This window comes from Eucalyptus grandis, chromosome 3, assembly GCF_016545825.1.
Source record: "Eucalyptus grandis isolate ANBG69807.140 chromosome 3, ASM1654582v1, whole genome shotgun sequence".
NCBI lineage: Eukaryota > Viridiplantae > Streptophyta > Magnoliopsida > Myrtales > Myrtaceae > Eucalyptus > Eucalyptus grandis.
In genome coordinates, this window is record NC_052614.1 from 68,491,724 (window position 1) to 68,508,933 (window position 17,210).

The 17,210-nt window shown below is 39.8% G+C and overlaps 3 protein-coding genes across 3 annotated transcripts; 1 reads left to right on the plus strand and 2 right to left on the minus strand.

The window, feature by feature from the left end:
- Positions 1–52: 52 nt before the first annotated feature.
- On the minus strand, positions 53–3,602 carry LOC104456903 (CRM-domain containing factor CFM3, chloroplastic/mitochondrial). The gene is given in 11 exon segments (XM_039308329.1): positions 53–306; positions 797–884; positions 1,205–1,291; positions 1,375–1,434; positions 1,530–1,822; positions 1,912–2,068; positions 2,167–2,258; positions 2,261–2,407; positions 2,410–2,515; positions 3,000–3,130; positions 3,254–3,602. Coding segments are annotated over 10 exon segments (1,359 nt in total). The 5' UTR covers positions 3,483–3,602; the 3' UTR covers positions 53–306; positions 797–827.
- On the minus strand, positions 3,573–5,031 carry LOC120292079 (CRM-domain containing factor CFM3A, chloroplastic/mitochondrial-like). The gene is made up of 2 exons (XM_039309957.1): positions 3,973–5,031; positions 3,573–3,704 (listed from the first exon to the last, which is right to left on the minus strand). The coding sequence occupies exons 1-2, from the start codon at positions 4,228–4,230 to the stop codon at positions 3,573–3,575; spliced, it is 390 nt and encodes a 129-aa protein (XP_039165891.1). The 5' UTR covers positions 4,231–5,031.
- LOC120292080 (calpain small subunit 1-like) lies at positions 5,021–5,558 on the plus strand. The gene is made up of 2 exons (XM_039309958.1): positions 5,021–5,290; positions 5,427–5,558. The coding sequence occupies exons 1-2, from the start codon at positions 5,021–5,023 to the stop codon at positions 5,556–5,558; spliced, it is 402 nt and encodes a 133-aa protein (XP_039165892.1).
- Positions 5,559–17,210: the final 11,652 nt, after the last annotated feature.

The window sequence follows — 17,210 nt, forward strand, 5'->3', positions numbered from 1 at the left end:
TGGATAATCCTTGTAATAAACTTCGGGAGTTGGAAAGGAAGACTTCCTCTCTTCCTCTCCACATAAGTATGTGCTCATCTTCAAATGAGATTAACACACATGGGACTAGGTCCTGGAAATGAGGAACAATGAACAACACATCTTAACCATCAATAAGGAAATCCTCGTCTCACCCCTACAAGACACACCCACCTTGCATTTCAATTTTCTTCTTACATGTGATTAGAAAGACTCCTCTCAGGTCAAAAATGTTTCACAACATCCAAGAAATCTGCTTCCGACCACAAGCAGGGGTGCCTGGACAATCTGCGAGGATGATGGAATTAGAAGAAAAATAAAGAAGCTAACTCATTTGCAAACATCAATGATCACTGTAGCAAAGGCACGACTAAACCAAATACCCGTGTGAAAGCAACATATTGCCCGACTCTTGATCGATGATGCAGGAACTAGTGACTTAATGTTCCATAGCATAATGAACCTAAGTGAAGATGAGCGCATATGATATGTTGCTTGCCTAATCAAGCAAGGAAGCTATGTAAGTAAGTGAAGACGAGTGCATATAATATGTTGCTTGCCTAATCAAGCAAGGAAGCTATGTATGTGCCAAGGCGACATTCCATCAGAACCTCAGTGATGAACTGACCAACTATATTCGACAGCCAAAAAGATAAAAAAGGTGACCAAATATGTTTGAGACATATTTCTGATTCAATAATATGCTCAACTTCTTCTGAGCTAGTCTTCCTCAGACAATTTGCAAAGAGGGGAAGGTATAACTAGCAGTAAAAATTACCAATTTTTTTGGAACAAGCTTCTTAATTCCTTCAAGTGTCCTCCACACCACTGTCATAAACTTTAAGATATGCCTCCTCTCCTTCATCCTGATTTCGAATTATAGAAAAGGTATCAATCATACGAAGGTTATGCTAGAAATTACTAAGGATTGCTGCAACAGAAAGATCTTGCAAACTTCCACCAAATGTCATCCAGATAGAAGTAAAGCCAAACAACTGAACCATGCATTAGGACATCACCTTTAGAGAGTATTGCTACCAAAGAAAAGAAAACTCAATCTAAGTTCAGATAGCAACATTCTACAAGTTAATACAAAAGTAAGCCTTTTAAGGTTAATTGCCTCGAGATACATGCTGATTCTACATGTAGAGGAGCAAATGTACTCCAAAGGATGAGAGACAGATACCTCAGATGTGTCATCTATTGTCGCTCCAGCATTAAATGATCTAGAAAGTTTTTCTTCATCAATTTGGTTGTTTACTCTCATATCTTCCTGTGAGGGAGGAAGAGAATGCATTACTGAAATAAATGCTAGTTTTTTGTCTCATCAAATTTCTAAAAGGCAAGAGCTCGTACAAGTTCGTAATTTAGTAGCTCAATCCGCTCCTTCAAGTCTGAAATATGATGCTTAAGTGCCTGCAGTAAAAGAAAATTTAATAACATAGAATAGGATAAGCATTGTGACGAGCTTAAGGATAAGGGATTAAGAATAGTTTTTCAATCAGTTTCACCTCACGTCTCTGAAGTTCAATAGAGCGAGCCAATGCCTGCCTTCTAGTCAGCAAATTTCTGGGTCTCACTGCATGAGGCCTTTGATAATTCTTCCCACGATAAACGATGATAGCATAGCTTTTCATAGTCTTATCTAAGGATACCAGCACTCCACCACTTTCAGCCTCTAAAGAAACTACAAGATGCTTCACTTGTGCAAAACTTTTTCCCCTCACTATTAGTTTCACCAACTCGCGATACTTCCAATGCAAGTGCATGTTCTCTACGGTACCATAAAAAATGCCACGCCTTCCTGGATTAAACCAAACAGAAGATGAAAAGCTAGTCATGAAAGCTGACTTTTTACATTGTTCAATCAAGAGGCAAACCAGCTATTCTTACTGATAAGCAGGAAGGGCTTCATACTCAGACCAATCTTACGTAGTAAAGATCTCTCCTCATCACTTATGGTTTCCAGATCAACTGGAAGGTCTGCTGGTCTAAGATTCTCCTGCACTTTTGCTAGAGCTTTCTCAGCCCTTTTGACCTTCCCTTTAGCCTGGAAAGAAGAGGAAAAAATAAATGGAAAATGTGATAAATAATTAAGGAAATGGAGCAGAATTTTATAGCATAAGTTTGTTCAATCTCGTAACTTACAAGAGCAAGTTTCTTCTCAAGATATTTCAAGAGTGCAGCGTGCTTATTGAGTGATTCATCTCTACGCATATGCTCAACATCTTTGCTACTTATTTCATTCCCCACCGAGAGGTGGCAGCCAGAGTTTCAGTAAGAGTGCCAGCAACAAGTGGGCTTTTAGAAGCTTTTAATTTTGATTCAATTGCAGCTGAGGCCCTCTGACGTGCTTGATCTTCCTCATTTGCCTGCATATCTGTTAGTTTTCTCTCTCTTTCAATGCTTCTACCACCACAGGAGGCAAGAAGTCATTGCCCCTGTAAAACACAATATAATCTTTGTTCCTAGAAAGTAGTGTTCCCCCAGTTAAATTCTGCATTCAAAATGACACAAATCAATAACAAGAGCACCGAATTTTCCTTACCTAAAGAAAAAGGACGGAACTTGCAACACTAAACAGAAGTTGATATTATCATAATGCCAGAACATTAAGATTGGAACAAAATGCTCGGAGAGATAAGAACTTGCATAACCAATCCTTCACAACACTACACAAGTATGTCCCAGAATGGTGACACACTAACCTTGGCTGATTTTTACCATTATGATAACAATTATAAATTCCATGGTCAGAGATGAAATAGAAAATTCAGCATTGTACTGTGGGCTTGAAGGATAATGATTTAGTCAAACTACCACTCTATGGCAAATAGTAGGTAATTCTTTCTGTCAGGCAAATCAAATAAAGTACAGACTCTGAAAGGTTCTGTGCTCGATGAAAGCAACAGAACACCCATTTTCAACAATAATTAGCTCATACATATATGCTAAAAGTCAACATATGTAGATTGTCCAACCTTCAGTTCCTCAGCCATTCTATCATTGCAAGTATTTAGCACGCCGCGTTTAATTGCTATTTTTGCAATAGCACTGCTCTCCCACAACTTTACCATGGCCTCAGCAAGACCTTGCAGCTTTCTGTTTCTTCCTACAAAAAAAGTAGGATTAGTTTAGAACAATTTTGAGACATAGTATAATCAAACCAGTTTGTCAGCCATTAACCAGCAATGGCAGAAAAGCACAAACTTTATTGCCATTGATGCACACATACCCAGGGCAAAATGTGAAGGCATTGTTCTTGCAAGTCTACGAAACCTGGTCATCTCTTTGTTTCTCAGACAATGTCTAACCCCATAAGGAAGAAGCTTAACTGGAGGTTTATATCCAGGAACCTCTGAAGGGAGCAAGTCAGCATCAACTGAAACTGGCTCACAGCCTGACCAATCCTTGAACCGTGGACCCAACTCATCTAATAAACTGTTAGGATCATTCATATCCATGCGTTTTCCTTAGACAGATCCTTCATATATTCTGCAGAACCACATAAAATCCGGCCTCCTTTGCTATGAAAAACATTACTGGCTGTGTCCTCATTTTTCAGAGAATTCACACTGGTCTGTATTTTTCATTGTATGATTGGACACAAGAAAGCGTATACGCCATCCTCGGTACAACACCACTGAACTTCCAGATCTCCATATAACAAAGCCTCCAGTCCTACTCTGACAAGGCAAGTGTATTAGAGGCTCATTATCTCAGTGCATCAATGATTCATGATTAAAATAAAGACTCTCAAGTCTCCAACGCCAACGGAGATTTATTCAAGTGATTACATCTTTTGAAGTCATGATTTTATATCCATTCCAGATGTCAAATACGGCACTTAAATGCACGCAAGCAATCAGCAAACTCATGAAAGTTCCAGGCTTATCAAGATTCAACCTTCATTTACTTACTTATCCATAAGCAAAAGAAGAGACCAGCACTAACCTCCAAAGTTTCATGGGTTCTTTTCATGTTAAGTGACTGGGGACCTTCAAATTTCAACTTCACCACTTCATCCTCTCTCCACTTCTCATGTATAGAATCCACCAAAGCCTGGGTAATTCCTGCATCCCCAACTTCCATCCTCTCCACCATCCTGAGAGCAATTTTCCTAAGCCTCCTGAGCTCATGTTGCGGAATTACTGTCTCCGCCAAGTCCACATGCTTCCTCAACTTGGAAACAGCTGCAGAAACCGCTTCCATAAGGAAGCCGGAGCTTGAACCCAAATGGGAGAGAGGACAGAAGAGCCAGACCACTGCCCCCGGAATGCTGGAGATAGAGAACTCCGCAACGCTCCATGGCTACAAGCCTACAATGCTTGCAAAATCGTGCGGTCCGTAATTTCTCACGCAGATGGCACGCGAAAGAAGAGATATAAAGTGAGACTGCCCGTGAATTTTCTGAATCACCGACGGATGCTGCAATCCATCGGCCATGTTTGCAACAGAGGATGGGGACATGCAATTGGAGCTCCTGAGTATGCAATACTCAAACAGGACCACAAAACAAGCAGAACATCTTGCGATTGATCAAGGCAAGAAGCTCCTTCAGTGCACAGAAGCATTCCCATCATCCATTACTTTTGCGTTCTCATGTTGATCATGGCGTATATTCATCTAACTGTCATAGGTAGGGAAACATACAGGAGAACATCACGGCGAACATGAGTAACCACAGATATACGGCTTTAGCATGAAGATCTTAGAGTCTGGGATAATTGGAACGAGCATATCATCTTGAAGATCCTAGAGTCTGGAGGGCGTCGACGCTGCTCTGCAGGTGGTTGCAGAAATGGGATCCCCAAATCTCGGCCGCCCAAGCAGATTAATGCGCGAAGGAAAGCGGCGCCGGAGCAGAGATGGAGCGAGCAACGGAGCAAAGAGCGAGCGCCGAAACAGAGACGGAGGAAGCGACAGGACCAGCGAGCGAGCGAGCGCCGGGCGACGGCGGGGAACGGCGGCTTGACAAACGCAATGCACGGAGTCGAAGCTGATGACGAGTTCGTCAGAGGACGCAATCGGACGGAGGTCAGAAGTTGCCGAGAGACCAATGCGAGCACAAAACTTGTGCTCGATCTCCGCGTTGGAAACGATCGGAGGTGGAGGGTTGGGACCAGCTGCGACTGGCGGCGCTCTTGGACGAGGCGACGTGCCAGAGGCAGATGGCGGCGAGGCTTTTGGGGGAGGCGGAGCCGGAGCCGGAGACGGAGGCGGAAGTGGAAGGGGTGGGATGCGCGGAGAAGAAACAGAGGAGGTGTCGATTGTTATCTGTTTGCGAGGGGAGAGGAGAGAGAGCGAAAAAACCCAGCAAATTCAATTCAAGTGAGGAGAGAGATTATTTGAGCGGGAGTGTTACGCATTTATTGACCCACTGAGCTGTCTGTCCTTTCTTCTGCCAGCGAGCCGAGCCAAGCCAGCCGAGAGAACCACCCTCTCCATTTTCCGGCGGGTCCCTCACAGGACGCGTGTCGATATCTGGGTGGTACGCTCTCGCCACGTCAGCAGATGACGTGGAGCTCACGAACCACTGAATATTTTCTCCGCAGGAGAGGTTCGGGAGAAGGGGGTTGCGAGCTGGGAATGAGGCTTTTGCTTACGAGACCTTGGGCTTAGTTCTGCCGATTAGGGATTTGGGGGTTAGGTTTTAGGTTTTTCACATTATTTATTTATTTATTAATTTTTTATTGTTTGATTCACTTTTTTTTAATTTGATGTGAAATTTTTATCTAAGTAATAAATACATATAAAAGGCTTAAAGTGGGTTAAATGGGTTCTCCCAAAGTACATTAACTATTAATATGATTTGGTAAACGAGTCTATTACAAGTCGATAAATTTACATTACATGAAAATAGGTCAAAATTGGATTAAATTGATCAATATAGGTCGGATCATTTTCAATCCGATCCAAACCGACTCGATCCACTTATTTGACAACCCTACTTTTTGGTAATAGTTTATGAAAGTGAATCATTAGACTTGATATAAGATGGTAATTAAAGACTTTGAATGCCCATTTTTGTTGTGAATTTCATCATGGAATTGTGCAGAAATAATCATAAACACTTGCTGTCCAAATTTAAATTGCATTATTAGTAAACAAAATGGATTGAGCCCAATGAAGCCCGATTATGTCCTGGGATGTTAATTGTGTGTGCATGATTGGTTTGATATGTGTTTTGATTGTAAAAACTAATGAAAGGAGAGGGATATTAAGGTAAACATCATGCTGCTACCCATACCTGGTATTGTGCCTATTTTTGTGATTTTCACTCGAACCACGTGTTTACTATAACGGATGATTTGCCCAATTCACTTCACAATCGATAAGGCCCATAACTCTGTATTTTATTTCTATTCCAATAACATAAAATCATTGCTTAAAGAAAATTCTCACATATGGATTGTTATTAGAGATATTCTTGAAGAGTAGGTTAGTATAACCCAATCCGAAAAATTTCACAAACTCGACTTAAGTAAACCTTTTCAAAACTTGATCCATTTGGTCTGAGCAATGTTAGTAGCATTAAATCTTTGAAGGGGATTACTGAGAAAAAATTCCAAAATGACCTTTAGTAGTTGAATACAATCCAAATTTGCAAAGTCAGCGACTTGGTTTTCCGTATTTGTGGTGCCTTGTTTCGAGACCCTAGCAAACCAAATCAACAAATTGATTATATTTGTCTTCAACCCATCTAAATTAAATATTTTACCCCTATACCATGTTTAATGGCGTATAACACTTGTGGTGAATATTTTTAAAATGTCATGACACTTAAGTGATCAATTAAAAAGTTATATGGCACACAAATGATCGGAAAAAAAGTCTACATTTGATCTAGAGATTATTAGTCATTGTCTTGGAACATTCAATGTCTGGGATCTGGGAATTTGCCTAGGCTCAGAGAGTTGTTCTAAGTTGCATCTATTTAAACCCCTCTAAACCTTTCTTGAGGGATGGAGTGTTTTGATTAATGAACTTCATAATTGAAGAGTTTTATCTTAACTCCGCATTGTAGACGTTCGAATTTCGTCGACCATTTTTAAATGCATGATATAAATAGAATTAATTCATGAATTAGGAACATTACAATATCGAGACCTCGAGCCCATTAATCGAAATTTTGACTGACAGATTCCAACACATTCCTCTCTTCCTCCTCAACGAACACCATCCGGCTCTCTTCAGATTCCTCTCTTCCTCCTCAATGAACACCATCCGGCTCTCTTCTCTCTCTCTCTCTCTCTCTCTGTGCAGCGCATCTCTCACCTCCTGCATTCCATTCGCCCAAAACTATAGCCAGCAGGAGGAGCTCGGCTTCTTCCTCTCAGCTTCGGCCTCCGTCCGTCGCCGTTCCTCCTCCAGTTCGAGATCGCCGTTTAGCTCATAATCGGAAGCTCACCTCCAGTTCATCGAGAGCGCTGCCTCAGCCTTGCTCTCCTCTCTTCTGCCATGTCAGCTGGCCAGAATTTGTCAAATCGCAAAGTTCTCCTTGTCGAACGGAATCGAGACTATCTTCTCTTGTTTGGATGAAGCCGGTCCAGATTTTCGAGAAAATGAAGCCGAGCCCCTCTCCTCTCTTTAGCTCATTTGAAATCCATTTTTTTGTGGAGATGTTGACTCTATCGTCCGTGGCTCATCTCCATTGCTCCATCAACAAACAAGCTCTATCTCCCGTCCAAGGACGCCAGTTTTTCTTGGTTTGGCGCGTCTTATTCATTCCGAAGGCTGGTTTTGCCTCTGTTCTCCCCTGTTCACATGATCCGATGATGCCAAGTTTCGATCACTGTCCAGGCCAGTCTGAAAACATTATCTGGCATCCTCGTGCCGCTGTCCAAATTTAAATTGCTTGATACCCAATCAAAATGGATTGAGCCTAATATAGCCCGATTATGTCCCCAGATGTTACTTGTGTGTGCATTGGTTGGTTTGATACATATTTTGATTGTGAAAACTAATGAAAGGTGAGGGATTTAAGGTAATAAACATCATGCTGCTACCCATACCTAAGATTGTGCCTATTTTTGTGATTTTTACTCGATCCATATGTTAATTTTTGTGCGCTTGTGTTTTCCCAATGACATAGTTTGTTAAGTACAACCATTGATTGCACATTTTCATACTTGTTTTATATGTTAAGGCATCTTGGATCACTTGTCATGTGTTTGAAATATTGCATTTAGGAGTTGGCTCTTAAGCAGCCCCTAATAGGTTAATGGTGTCTCTAATTAGATAAAAAAAATTTCATAAATTAATTGAATCCCTCAACGTCACAATCGGTTAGGCATTGGGAGAACTAGCGAACAAGAGTGTGCACCTCAAATAGATGGATCGTCCGTTCCCGTTCAACAAACTGTTAAGACTTCGCTTCGCCTAAGATGCACCAGTGGTGCGGCACCACATGGGACAACCAACAATTACTAGATTGCCACGTTGGCCGTTCCTGGCAAAAATCAGCTAGAATGACAACATTTCTATGAGGGGAAGTGATGCGGATGCTGCCATTTACTGGTTGGTTAGAATGCTGGAAAGAGGCGAGCAGCCTCTTTACGTTGCGCGGCGATTGATCAGGTTACGAATTTGATGAATAAAAATTGTGAGAATTCCTTTGCTTGAGTGAACTTCTTCGGAGAGTGGATAACTCCTTTCGATCTCTTTATCCTTTGAGCGTAGATCACTCCTTGGTGGTGAGCCAAGAAACCCTTTATTCTTGGGTGGTGGAATCTTTTGGCCTTGGTGGTAAGCTTCTCCTATCCCGAAGTCATTTATCCTTGGTTGGTGGAAGCTTTAGGCCTTGGTGGTGAACTTCGTAGATCTCGATCCTCTTCTTTGGTTGGTGGTGTTGCTTTTATACCTTGAGAGGAGATCTTTCCATCTTTCCTTAATACCCTTTGTTTATTCTCGTATAACAACTCTATACACTTAACCAGAAAAATCCCTAAAGAAAAAAATTTCCGTCCTGGAATCACTCGCCCCATCACGCATCACTATCACTAGATAAATGGCAATTGATTTTGGAGCAAAGCCAAGTAGGCGACGCACTATGCAAGAACCACGATTTTGGAGCAAAGCCAAGTAGGCAACGCACTGTGCAAGAACCACGTTCCATTCTCGCATCCCTATGAAATGGCAAGCTTGGTAACAAGAAACGGCCTGATTAAGAGCCAGTAGGTTGGCCAAACCAACATCGTCTTTCCCCTGTTTATACGAGATTTTAGACTTAGGAAATAAAATAAAATAAAAAAAATAGACTTTAATGACCTAGGTACTTAAAAAATGCATTTATTAGTATGGGAACTTGCATTCTTGAACATTTGGCCTTCCGCATTCTTGAACCTTTAGCCTTCCAAAATTTGAGCTCCTCCTTTGACCAGAAAATAATCCTCCTGGAACTTCATCAATTGGTCATGCAAGACATCTAAAATGGCCTCCCATCGATAGTTATTGACATACCACAAAGTATCGATAAGTAATTGACATGATTCATTCATAATGATCCATCGAAGCACATAATGCCCAATTTCTTCCTTGGCTTGGATAAGTATCGATGGTTCTGAGTTGATTGATGGAGCTATGTTGGATGCTCCCACATTAGACAGGAGCTGCACAGAAGGTAGTGAGAGAATCTGTTGGGCAAAATGAGGTAGTCCCGCTGCATCTGAGAAATGCGACTGCCAAGCTGATGAAGGAAATCGGATATGGAAAATGCTACATATATACTCCTGACGATCCTCAGGCAACGCAAAGCTACATGCCACCCTCACATCAAGGATACAAATTCCTGGACTGGCAGAGTACTAATACCCATGAGAAATGAGGGCCCGTAAGCTCCCCAAAGCAGTCTTTGGAGCTCTAACTTTTGCTCGTTAGGCACTTTTGTCCATTCCCAAATTTTGTTTGGTCGAATGAGTTAATAGCCTCTTTTGCTGTCGCATTTATAATCGCGTTGTTTGTTTTGAAGTAGGTCGATAACAAGCACTGTAAAGTATCTTAAGACTGTAATTATGAAGTTTATGAAGACGAGTATAGGATGCTGAATGTGCGTACTTTTTTCCTAACTACAGTGAGTGCTCATATGCTAATACTACCCTACTCCTTTTAAGACAGTTTGACAACTGAGACATTTTATCTTCTCATGCTCTGGCACCAAGAGATTGTCTGGTTTCTTGCATCTGACTTTATTGTTTGCCGAAACGAGACAGATGCATCCTCAGTGTTTGAGGTGACTATTGGCTTCAGACAATGTTGATGCTGAAACAAGAAGCAATTGAAGCATATCATTGGAATTCTCGAGTTTTGAACCAGAGGAGTCTCAGCTCGCTTGACAGAACCTTCTTCCATTCAAGCGGCGGACCTTTCTACTGTTTAATCTCATCATTCACCTTGTAGTCTTCGGATCATTCGGTAACAATCAGTACGAGTCATGGAGAATTGCTGCATCTTGTCTTTCGTGTTATTTTTGTGATAGATTTGATCTTTCTTTCAGTAGTTGTCCTCATACGTTAGTGATTGTATTTGACACAATTAACCACACCTATAGTCCGAGGTTCTCAGTCAGAAAGTCAATTACTCCGAGCTACCTTACCATTGAATTAGTGCATTCCTATCTTGAAAACTTACAAACTTTCCGGCTTTAACAATATCAACGGCTCCATAAGAGAAGGGCATCGCTTGAAATCACTTACTTTCGTTAGAAGTCATGGACCACTCTCACTACCTACCTTCAAAGACCTTTCAATTATAGCATCCTTCAAATAGAAGTCTCCCCAAAGACCCCTTTAACAAATCTCGAGTTTTCCCACTTTCTTTGTCCTGTATAATCATTTCTTATTAAGCATAACCGAAGCATGTTTGACTTATAACCTGATGGGATTTTTGATGAAGACATGTTTGACAATAATTGTCCTTTGTTCCTAGTAACTTGACAGCATTCCATGTCTTGAGGATGCAGCACCATAGAAGCACCAGCAAAAAGATTTGTTTGTTATTGATAATAGCGATAGTTGGTTTGACCACCCTTTTCAAGGAATCAAAAAGAATCCCAGAGTCTTCATTGTTTTGTCATCCATTCCACCCAGATCTTATGCAAGCCAACTCAAAAACGTTGCTACTTGTTCAAAAACTTGAATACGAACTGACGCGACATCTCAAAGGCCTCAGAGAAGAACGGCCAACCAGCTAAGAGCAAGGACAGTTGTGCCATTTCATGCAATTCCTGAGTTTGAGATCCCAAACCGTTTGGTCAATAACAACAGACCATTGTAAAGCAACCCAAACAAAAGCACAAACTTTTGTTATCGGGCAAAAATATTCATGAACTTATAACCTTGAACAAAATAACATCATTTTTCTAAAGACCCCAGAAACAGCATGAAGTTTTGCTTGAGAGGTATATATATGCGTCCGTTAAAGAAGTTTATTTGGCATTCTAATAGCAATGACGTGACATGTTAGCCAAGCCAAAATGACACTGTTTTGTGTTTGTCATAATGGATGATATGCTCAATTCACTTCGCAATTGACTGGGGACATAACTCCGTATCCTATTTCTATTTGAATAACATAAAATCATTGCTTAAAGAAAATTTTCACATATGGATTGGTACTTGGAAGAGATATTATTGAAGAGTACGTAAGTTTGACCCGAAAAAATTTCATGAACTGGACTTGAGTAAAACCTTTTCAGAACTTGATCCATGTGGGTGGAGCAATGTTAGTAGTGTTACATCTTTCAAAGAGATGTATTTGTGGTGCCTTGTTTCGAGATTCCAGCAAACCGGATCAACAAAGAACTGTATTTGTCTTCAATCTATCTAAATCAGATATCTTAATCAGAATAAAGAGAAATGTGGCACATGGTATACCAATACGCTATCATGCAAAATCAAATTCCTTGTATATATACATGATTGTGCAAACATGATACTATCTCGACTGCTCGATTGGAATAAATTTAAGCAAATGGTGGAACTCCCGAAAAATCGACAGTATGACACGAGAGACAAAATCATTTGTTTGCCTAGAACTGTTGCCTCACAATCACAATGTTAAATACACACAAGATGAAAGCATCCCCCACCATAAAAATAGTAGAGAACTCAAACAGGGCTGGTTAATCAAAGACATGCTCTTTTGGAATAACAAACCCAAAAAGCTGAATCCGAACTCTCTCAAATGCAAATCGATTAGGGTCCATACCTCAATTAATAACCATGCAAATCGCACTAGAATTCTCTCAGATTGACCAATAACAGAAGCAAATTGATACTGGAAGTCACTTGGGCAAAACATCAAACACCTGAAGAACATGAAATTCGAAGTGCTCTGGACAGAATATTCAACAAGTCATCGATGAGGAGAAGAAAATGAGGTGTTCATTTTAAACATTATCGTAGACGAATCGATGAAAACAGGCAATAGAAGAGGGATACGTTGCCAGAGACATCACTGGTCGAGATTGATGATCGCCTAAAGGAGAGAGATCATAATGGACGGTAACGCCGGGACCTAGAACTGTCAAAGGGAGGAATAGACCTAGATTGTGTACTTCGGCAGCGATGAATCTGAAATAGGGGCGAACATAGGCTCTTCACATCCACAGAACTGGTGGCGATCGGGCGGCTCTCAATAGTTGTAATTGACGCGACTGAGAGGAAATAAAGATGGAGAATCCTCCGGAAACCGATTCTCTGATAGAGAATTTTCTCCCTGAGCTCCCCCTGTGCCCCCCGCTCTGCTCTTTGCGGACGAGCTCTCTGCGATGACTGCGTTTGTCGACGGGCCGGCGGTGGACGATCGGCGATGGCTAGCGGTGGCCTGGGGGCGATGGAGAGCGGATCGCCATGAGAAGCTACGCAACCCCGAGAGAGTCGGACAGGCTTAATGGGCCTGTGGGTTTAATGGGTTTGATCTCTGGGCCGAGGCTTCCTCTCATGATGGGCTTACTATGGCCCGGGCTGTTATTGTGGATCTGGTCTGGGCTGTGTGAACTGGATAAGGTCCTTTCAATTATGACCGAATTGGAGTCTTTTTTTTTTTCCTTTCTTTTTTTATTATATATTTCTTCTGAAGGAAACATTTTCTTTTTTTTTGATAATGGACTTTACACATTCCTTGAATTAACCCGTTGTTTTATTTACTTTGGAAAATATTATCTTAATCACGTACACTATAGTTTTGGCCATTAATGATAAGTATAATTATATAGCTAAATTCTACATCCAAATATCAAATTATGTTTTTCATACAATTAATTGACCTATTTAATGCAGAAAAGAAAGAAGCAACATGGTCTAAGACTGCCGGGGACCTTCCATCTTTAATATGGTATTTTGTCCTTTTTTTTTTTTTTGCCTTTTTCACAATTATTTTACCGGTACAATGACTTTTGAATTTCTGAATAATATTGACAATTCATTGACTACCATATAACACACTTTCGTACTTTAATAAAACAAAATCATAAGGCACCAATATATTCAGGGGATACGCACCTATGCTTCTGTATATTCTTTGATTGCTGTCTTTCCTTGTTCTATTATGCTATTGTAGCTCATAATTCTAAAATAACGTGACAGTCAATTTTACGAAAACTCACTTTGACTTTTCATTCTCTTTATAATTAATCACTTATAAAAGAAATTCCAAACTACTAATTTAGTTCTCGAGTCTATGCATAAGTAGTCTAAATATAATAAATATTAAATCTCTTGTCAGTTAAATACACAAAGTTTCCAATTTTATACCCCAAATCGCCTCAAAAGAAATTCTACCAAATATAGAGATGGATCAATCATATACATGGAAAAGTAGTTCGTACTATGTACTATATTTATTAATCTTTAAAAAATTAGTTAACCTATTGATAATGATAATTGTTTAGTCTATGAAATTGAGAGAACATGGATGTTACTTGTCCTTCGCCTTCAGTAGGATAGACCACATTTAAAGGTTAAAGGTCCACGATGGTGCAAAAGAGAAAACGAAGCTAACAGTGACAGTGAAGAGGTTGTAAACATTTTTTCTAAAAATAGTTCTTTGTATTGGTTAGAATGTTCATCATCAACAATAATCTTTACCCAAATCTTTGAAAGGCCATGTAATCACTACAAAGCCAATTTCCACGTAGGACCAATCTAGTGCTCCCTGGTCCAGATCCTGCCGTCCGGATTTGGGAACAAATGAGAAAAAAATGAATAGGAAAAATACAATGAAAGATGTCAAGTTTTGGGATGATTTTCATGTATATGTGCGTGAGAGAGAGCAAGTTGAGAGAAGAGGTTGAACAAATTTAATAATATTACAGACATGGGAAGCTGAGAGTAGAGGAGGGGTAAACAGTGAGTTAACATGGAGATACATGGAAATTATAAATTCTTTACATTAGAAAGTCATCTATATCAACCGCTGTCTTTAGGATGATTAAGTACGATTTAACACAGGGTAATTACAAACAAATACAGACCTTGAAGGAAATTGGGAGTGGATTTACGAAAAGAAAAAAAATGTGAGGAAAAAGAGCTTCATCATATCTCTATTTTCATCAACTCAGCTCAAAAAGAAAAAAAAAATGGAAGGGAATAAACTTCTAATTCAGTGACTATTAATGGATGAATTACTCAATTATGAAAATCCAATTATACATGTTAAGTTAATTTATGGCATTTTGAATGAAACTTCTCAAATGATTGGAGCAATTTTTTTCTATGGTTAATAACTAGATAAAGTTATTTTAGACTTTGATAAATTTCAATCCATTTTTCAAATCCGCGGAGGACAAGGGTCTGGTCACCCTTGCTTGACCAATTTTGGAGTATTGGCCAAATGCTTTACGAAAAAGAAATAATTAATCAAGTGTTTTTTTTTTTTGGGGGGGGCGGCTAGCTCAGAGGGAGCGAGGGAGGAACACGTGGGACGGGGAGTAAAGCAGCAAAATCTCATCCAAGATTTGATTGAGATGGAAAGAGAAATGGGGGACTCCGCCGACACTCTTTTCCATGATCCTCATAATACTTTTGGATTAAAGAAACATAAATTTCATCAGTGTCTTGCCACTTATTTTCTATAATGGACATCCTTGTCATAAAGGTAAAGTATTTCTAAGCTTTTATGGTAAACAGCCAAGACGATTTGGAAGAAATCCGGGTCAAGCTATAATAAGCATCCCTATGCAAAAAGTAAAAATCTCATCCAAGATTTGATCGAGATGGAAAGAGAATTGGGGGACTAGGCCAACACTCTTTTCCATTGTCCTCATATTACTTTTGGATTAAAGAAACATAAATTAGGATCTTGCCACCTACTTTCTATAATGGACATCCTTGTCATAAAGGTAAATCATTTCTAAGCTTTTATGGTGAACAACCAAGACGGCTCGGGCGAAATCCGGGTCAAGCTATAATGGGCATCCCTATCCAAAAAGCAAAGTATTTCATAGCTTTTAGAGCGAGTGACCAAAATGATTTGCTCAAATTATACATGAGTCCCTATATGATGAAACATAGGGGTGATAAAAAAAACAACCCTGACTAAAAAAAACAACCCCGACTGCACTGAATCGACATAAAAAACCACCCTAACCACACTGAATCGACCAGTTGGATTTAGTTCTTAGTTTCACTAAATTGGACCTAATGATTTTGGGTCCCATTCCCGGTCTCAAGAATACAATCGACCCACTGGATCGAACCAGACCAATTATTAATTTTTGAGTGTTTAATTTTATTTCTTATATACATATAAAGATCTAATTTAAACTAAAAATTTCATGGAATGAAAAAGTGCCTCAATTCAAGGCCTTTCTCAGTACTATTGAGGCATCAACCTCACATGTGGTCAAAAGACCACTAAAACCATTTCATTGTTCCTCACTACTTAAAGAGAAAGCCTACTTGTAAGTTTCTTCTTCCACCTAGGACTATGGCTCCAAGAGCCACACTCTCATCTCTCTCTCTCTCTTCTCATTTGCAAGAGACAAGGTCCTCCAAGCCTCCAAGAGTACCATATCGAGCAAATACTCAGAGAGTACAAGAGAGATTGCCCATACAAAACCTAAGGCAAGCATCTCCTTTAGACATGTTGTTCATGGCCTTTTGGCCAAGATTGAGCGTGAAATATATGAACTGTGATCGATGCTCACATAAGTACAGTTTGATTTTTTTTGCACGTAGGAACATGTGTTTGAAGCACATGCGATCCATTGGACTGCCTAGGAATTGAATCGGATTGATCGGTCCGGTTCCATCCGATTCTAGCCTCCTTCAGTATGGCCCTCAGTTCTGAATATGGGGAACCAATTCTTTCAGTCCAATCCCTAGTTCGGTTCCAAGGTACTAAGCACCCCTAATGAAGCAAGCATTTAAACATTCAAAATGCCTATTAAATACAAAAAGTTTCCGATTCTATACCCTAAAAATGCCTCAAATGAAATTTGAGCTGATAAACTAAAAATAAATCATATAACTAGACAAATAGTTGGTACCGTATGCTATTTTTAGTAATCTTTAGAAAATCAGTTAACTAATTGATAGTAATACATATAAAATTATTGAAGTTGAGAGAACATGGATGTCACTCAGACTTAGGAGAGACATAGCCTTTGGTAGGTTCGACCACATGGAAAGGGTAAAGGTCTTCAATTGCCAAAATGAGAAAAAGAAACTATTGAAAGAGGTTGAGTTTTGGAGCTTACTATTTGTATGGTGATTTCATGGAAAATCAATAATTCGTAAGAATTTGTGCAAAAATAATAACTTGTAACAGTAAAAATGATTAGTTAAGTTTTGAAGCTTCATGCACATGAGTGCGAAACCAACATTTCCACATATCCCATCTGTTGCCTCGTGGGGAGAAGCTCAATCATTTTTGGGATGATTTTCATGTTTGCGTGGAGGAGAGAGACTGAGTAGAGAGAAGAGGCTGATCAAATCCAATAAATCATTACAAACACAAAGGAAGCTTAGATGAGAGGAGATGAGGGGTCGATGAGTTAAGATCGAGATACGTGGGAGTTGTAGATTCTTCACCTTAGAAAGTCATCGACTTCAACCGTTGTCTTCAAGATGATTAAAAACAATTTATCGAATTGTATTTACCAACAATTTTAACCCATGAAGGAAATTAGATGTGGACTTACAAAAAAAAAAAAAAAAAAATGTAAGGAAAAAGAAGCATATTGGAGGGAA

Excerpts from the sequence above, each read along its gene's own strand:
- LOC120292079 (XM_039309957.1), bottom strand. The coding sequence starts at position 4,230 with ATGGAAGCGGTTTCTGCAGCTGTTTCCAAGTTGAGGAAGCATGTGGAC. Across the intron at positions 3,705-3,972 it reads GAACCCATGAAACTTTGGAG|AGTAGGACTGGAGGCTTTGT; the intron begins GTTAGTGCTGGT and ends TTGCCTTGTCAG.
- LOC120292080 (XM_039309958.1), top strand. The coding sequence starts at position 5,021 with ATGACGAGTTCGTCAGAGGACGCAATCGGACGGAGGTCAGAAGTTGCC. Across the intron at positions 5,291-5,426 it reads AAACAGAGGAGGTGTCGATT|CGAGCCGAGCCAAGCCAGCC; the intron begins GTTATCTGTTTG and ends TTCTTCTGCCAG.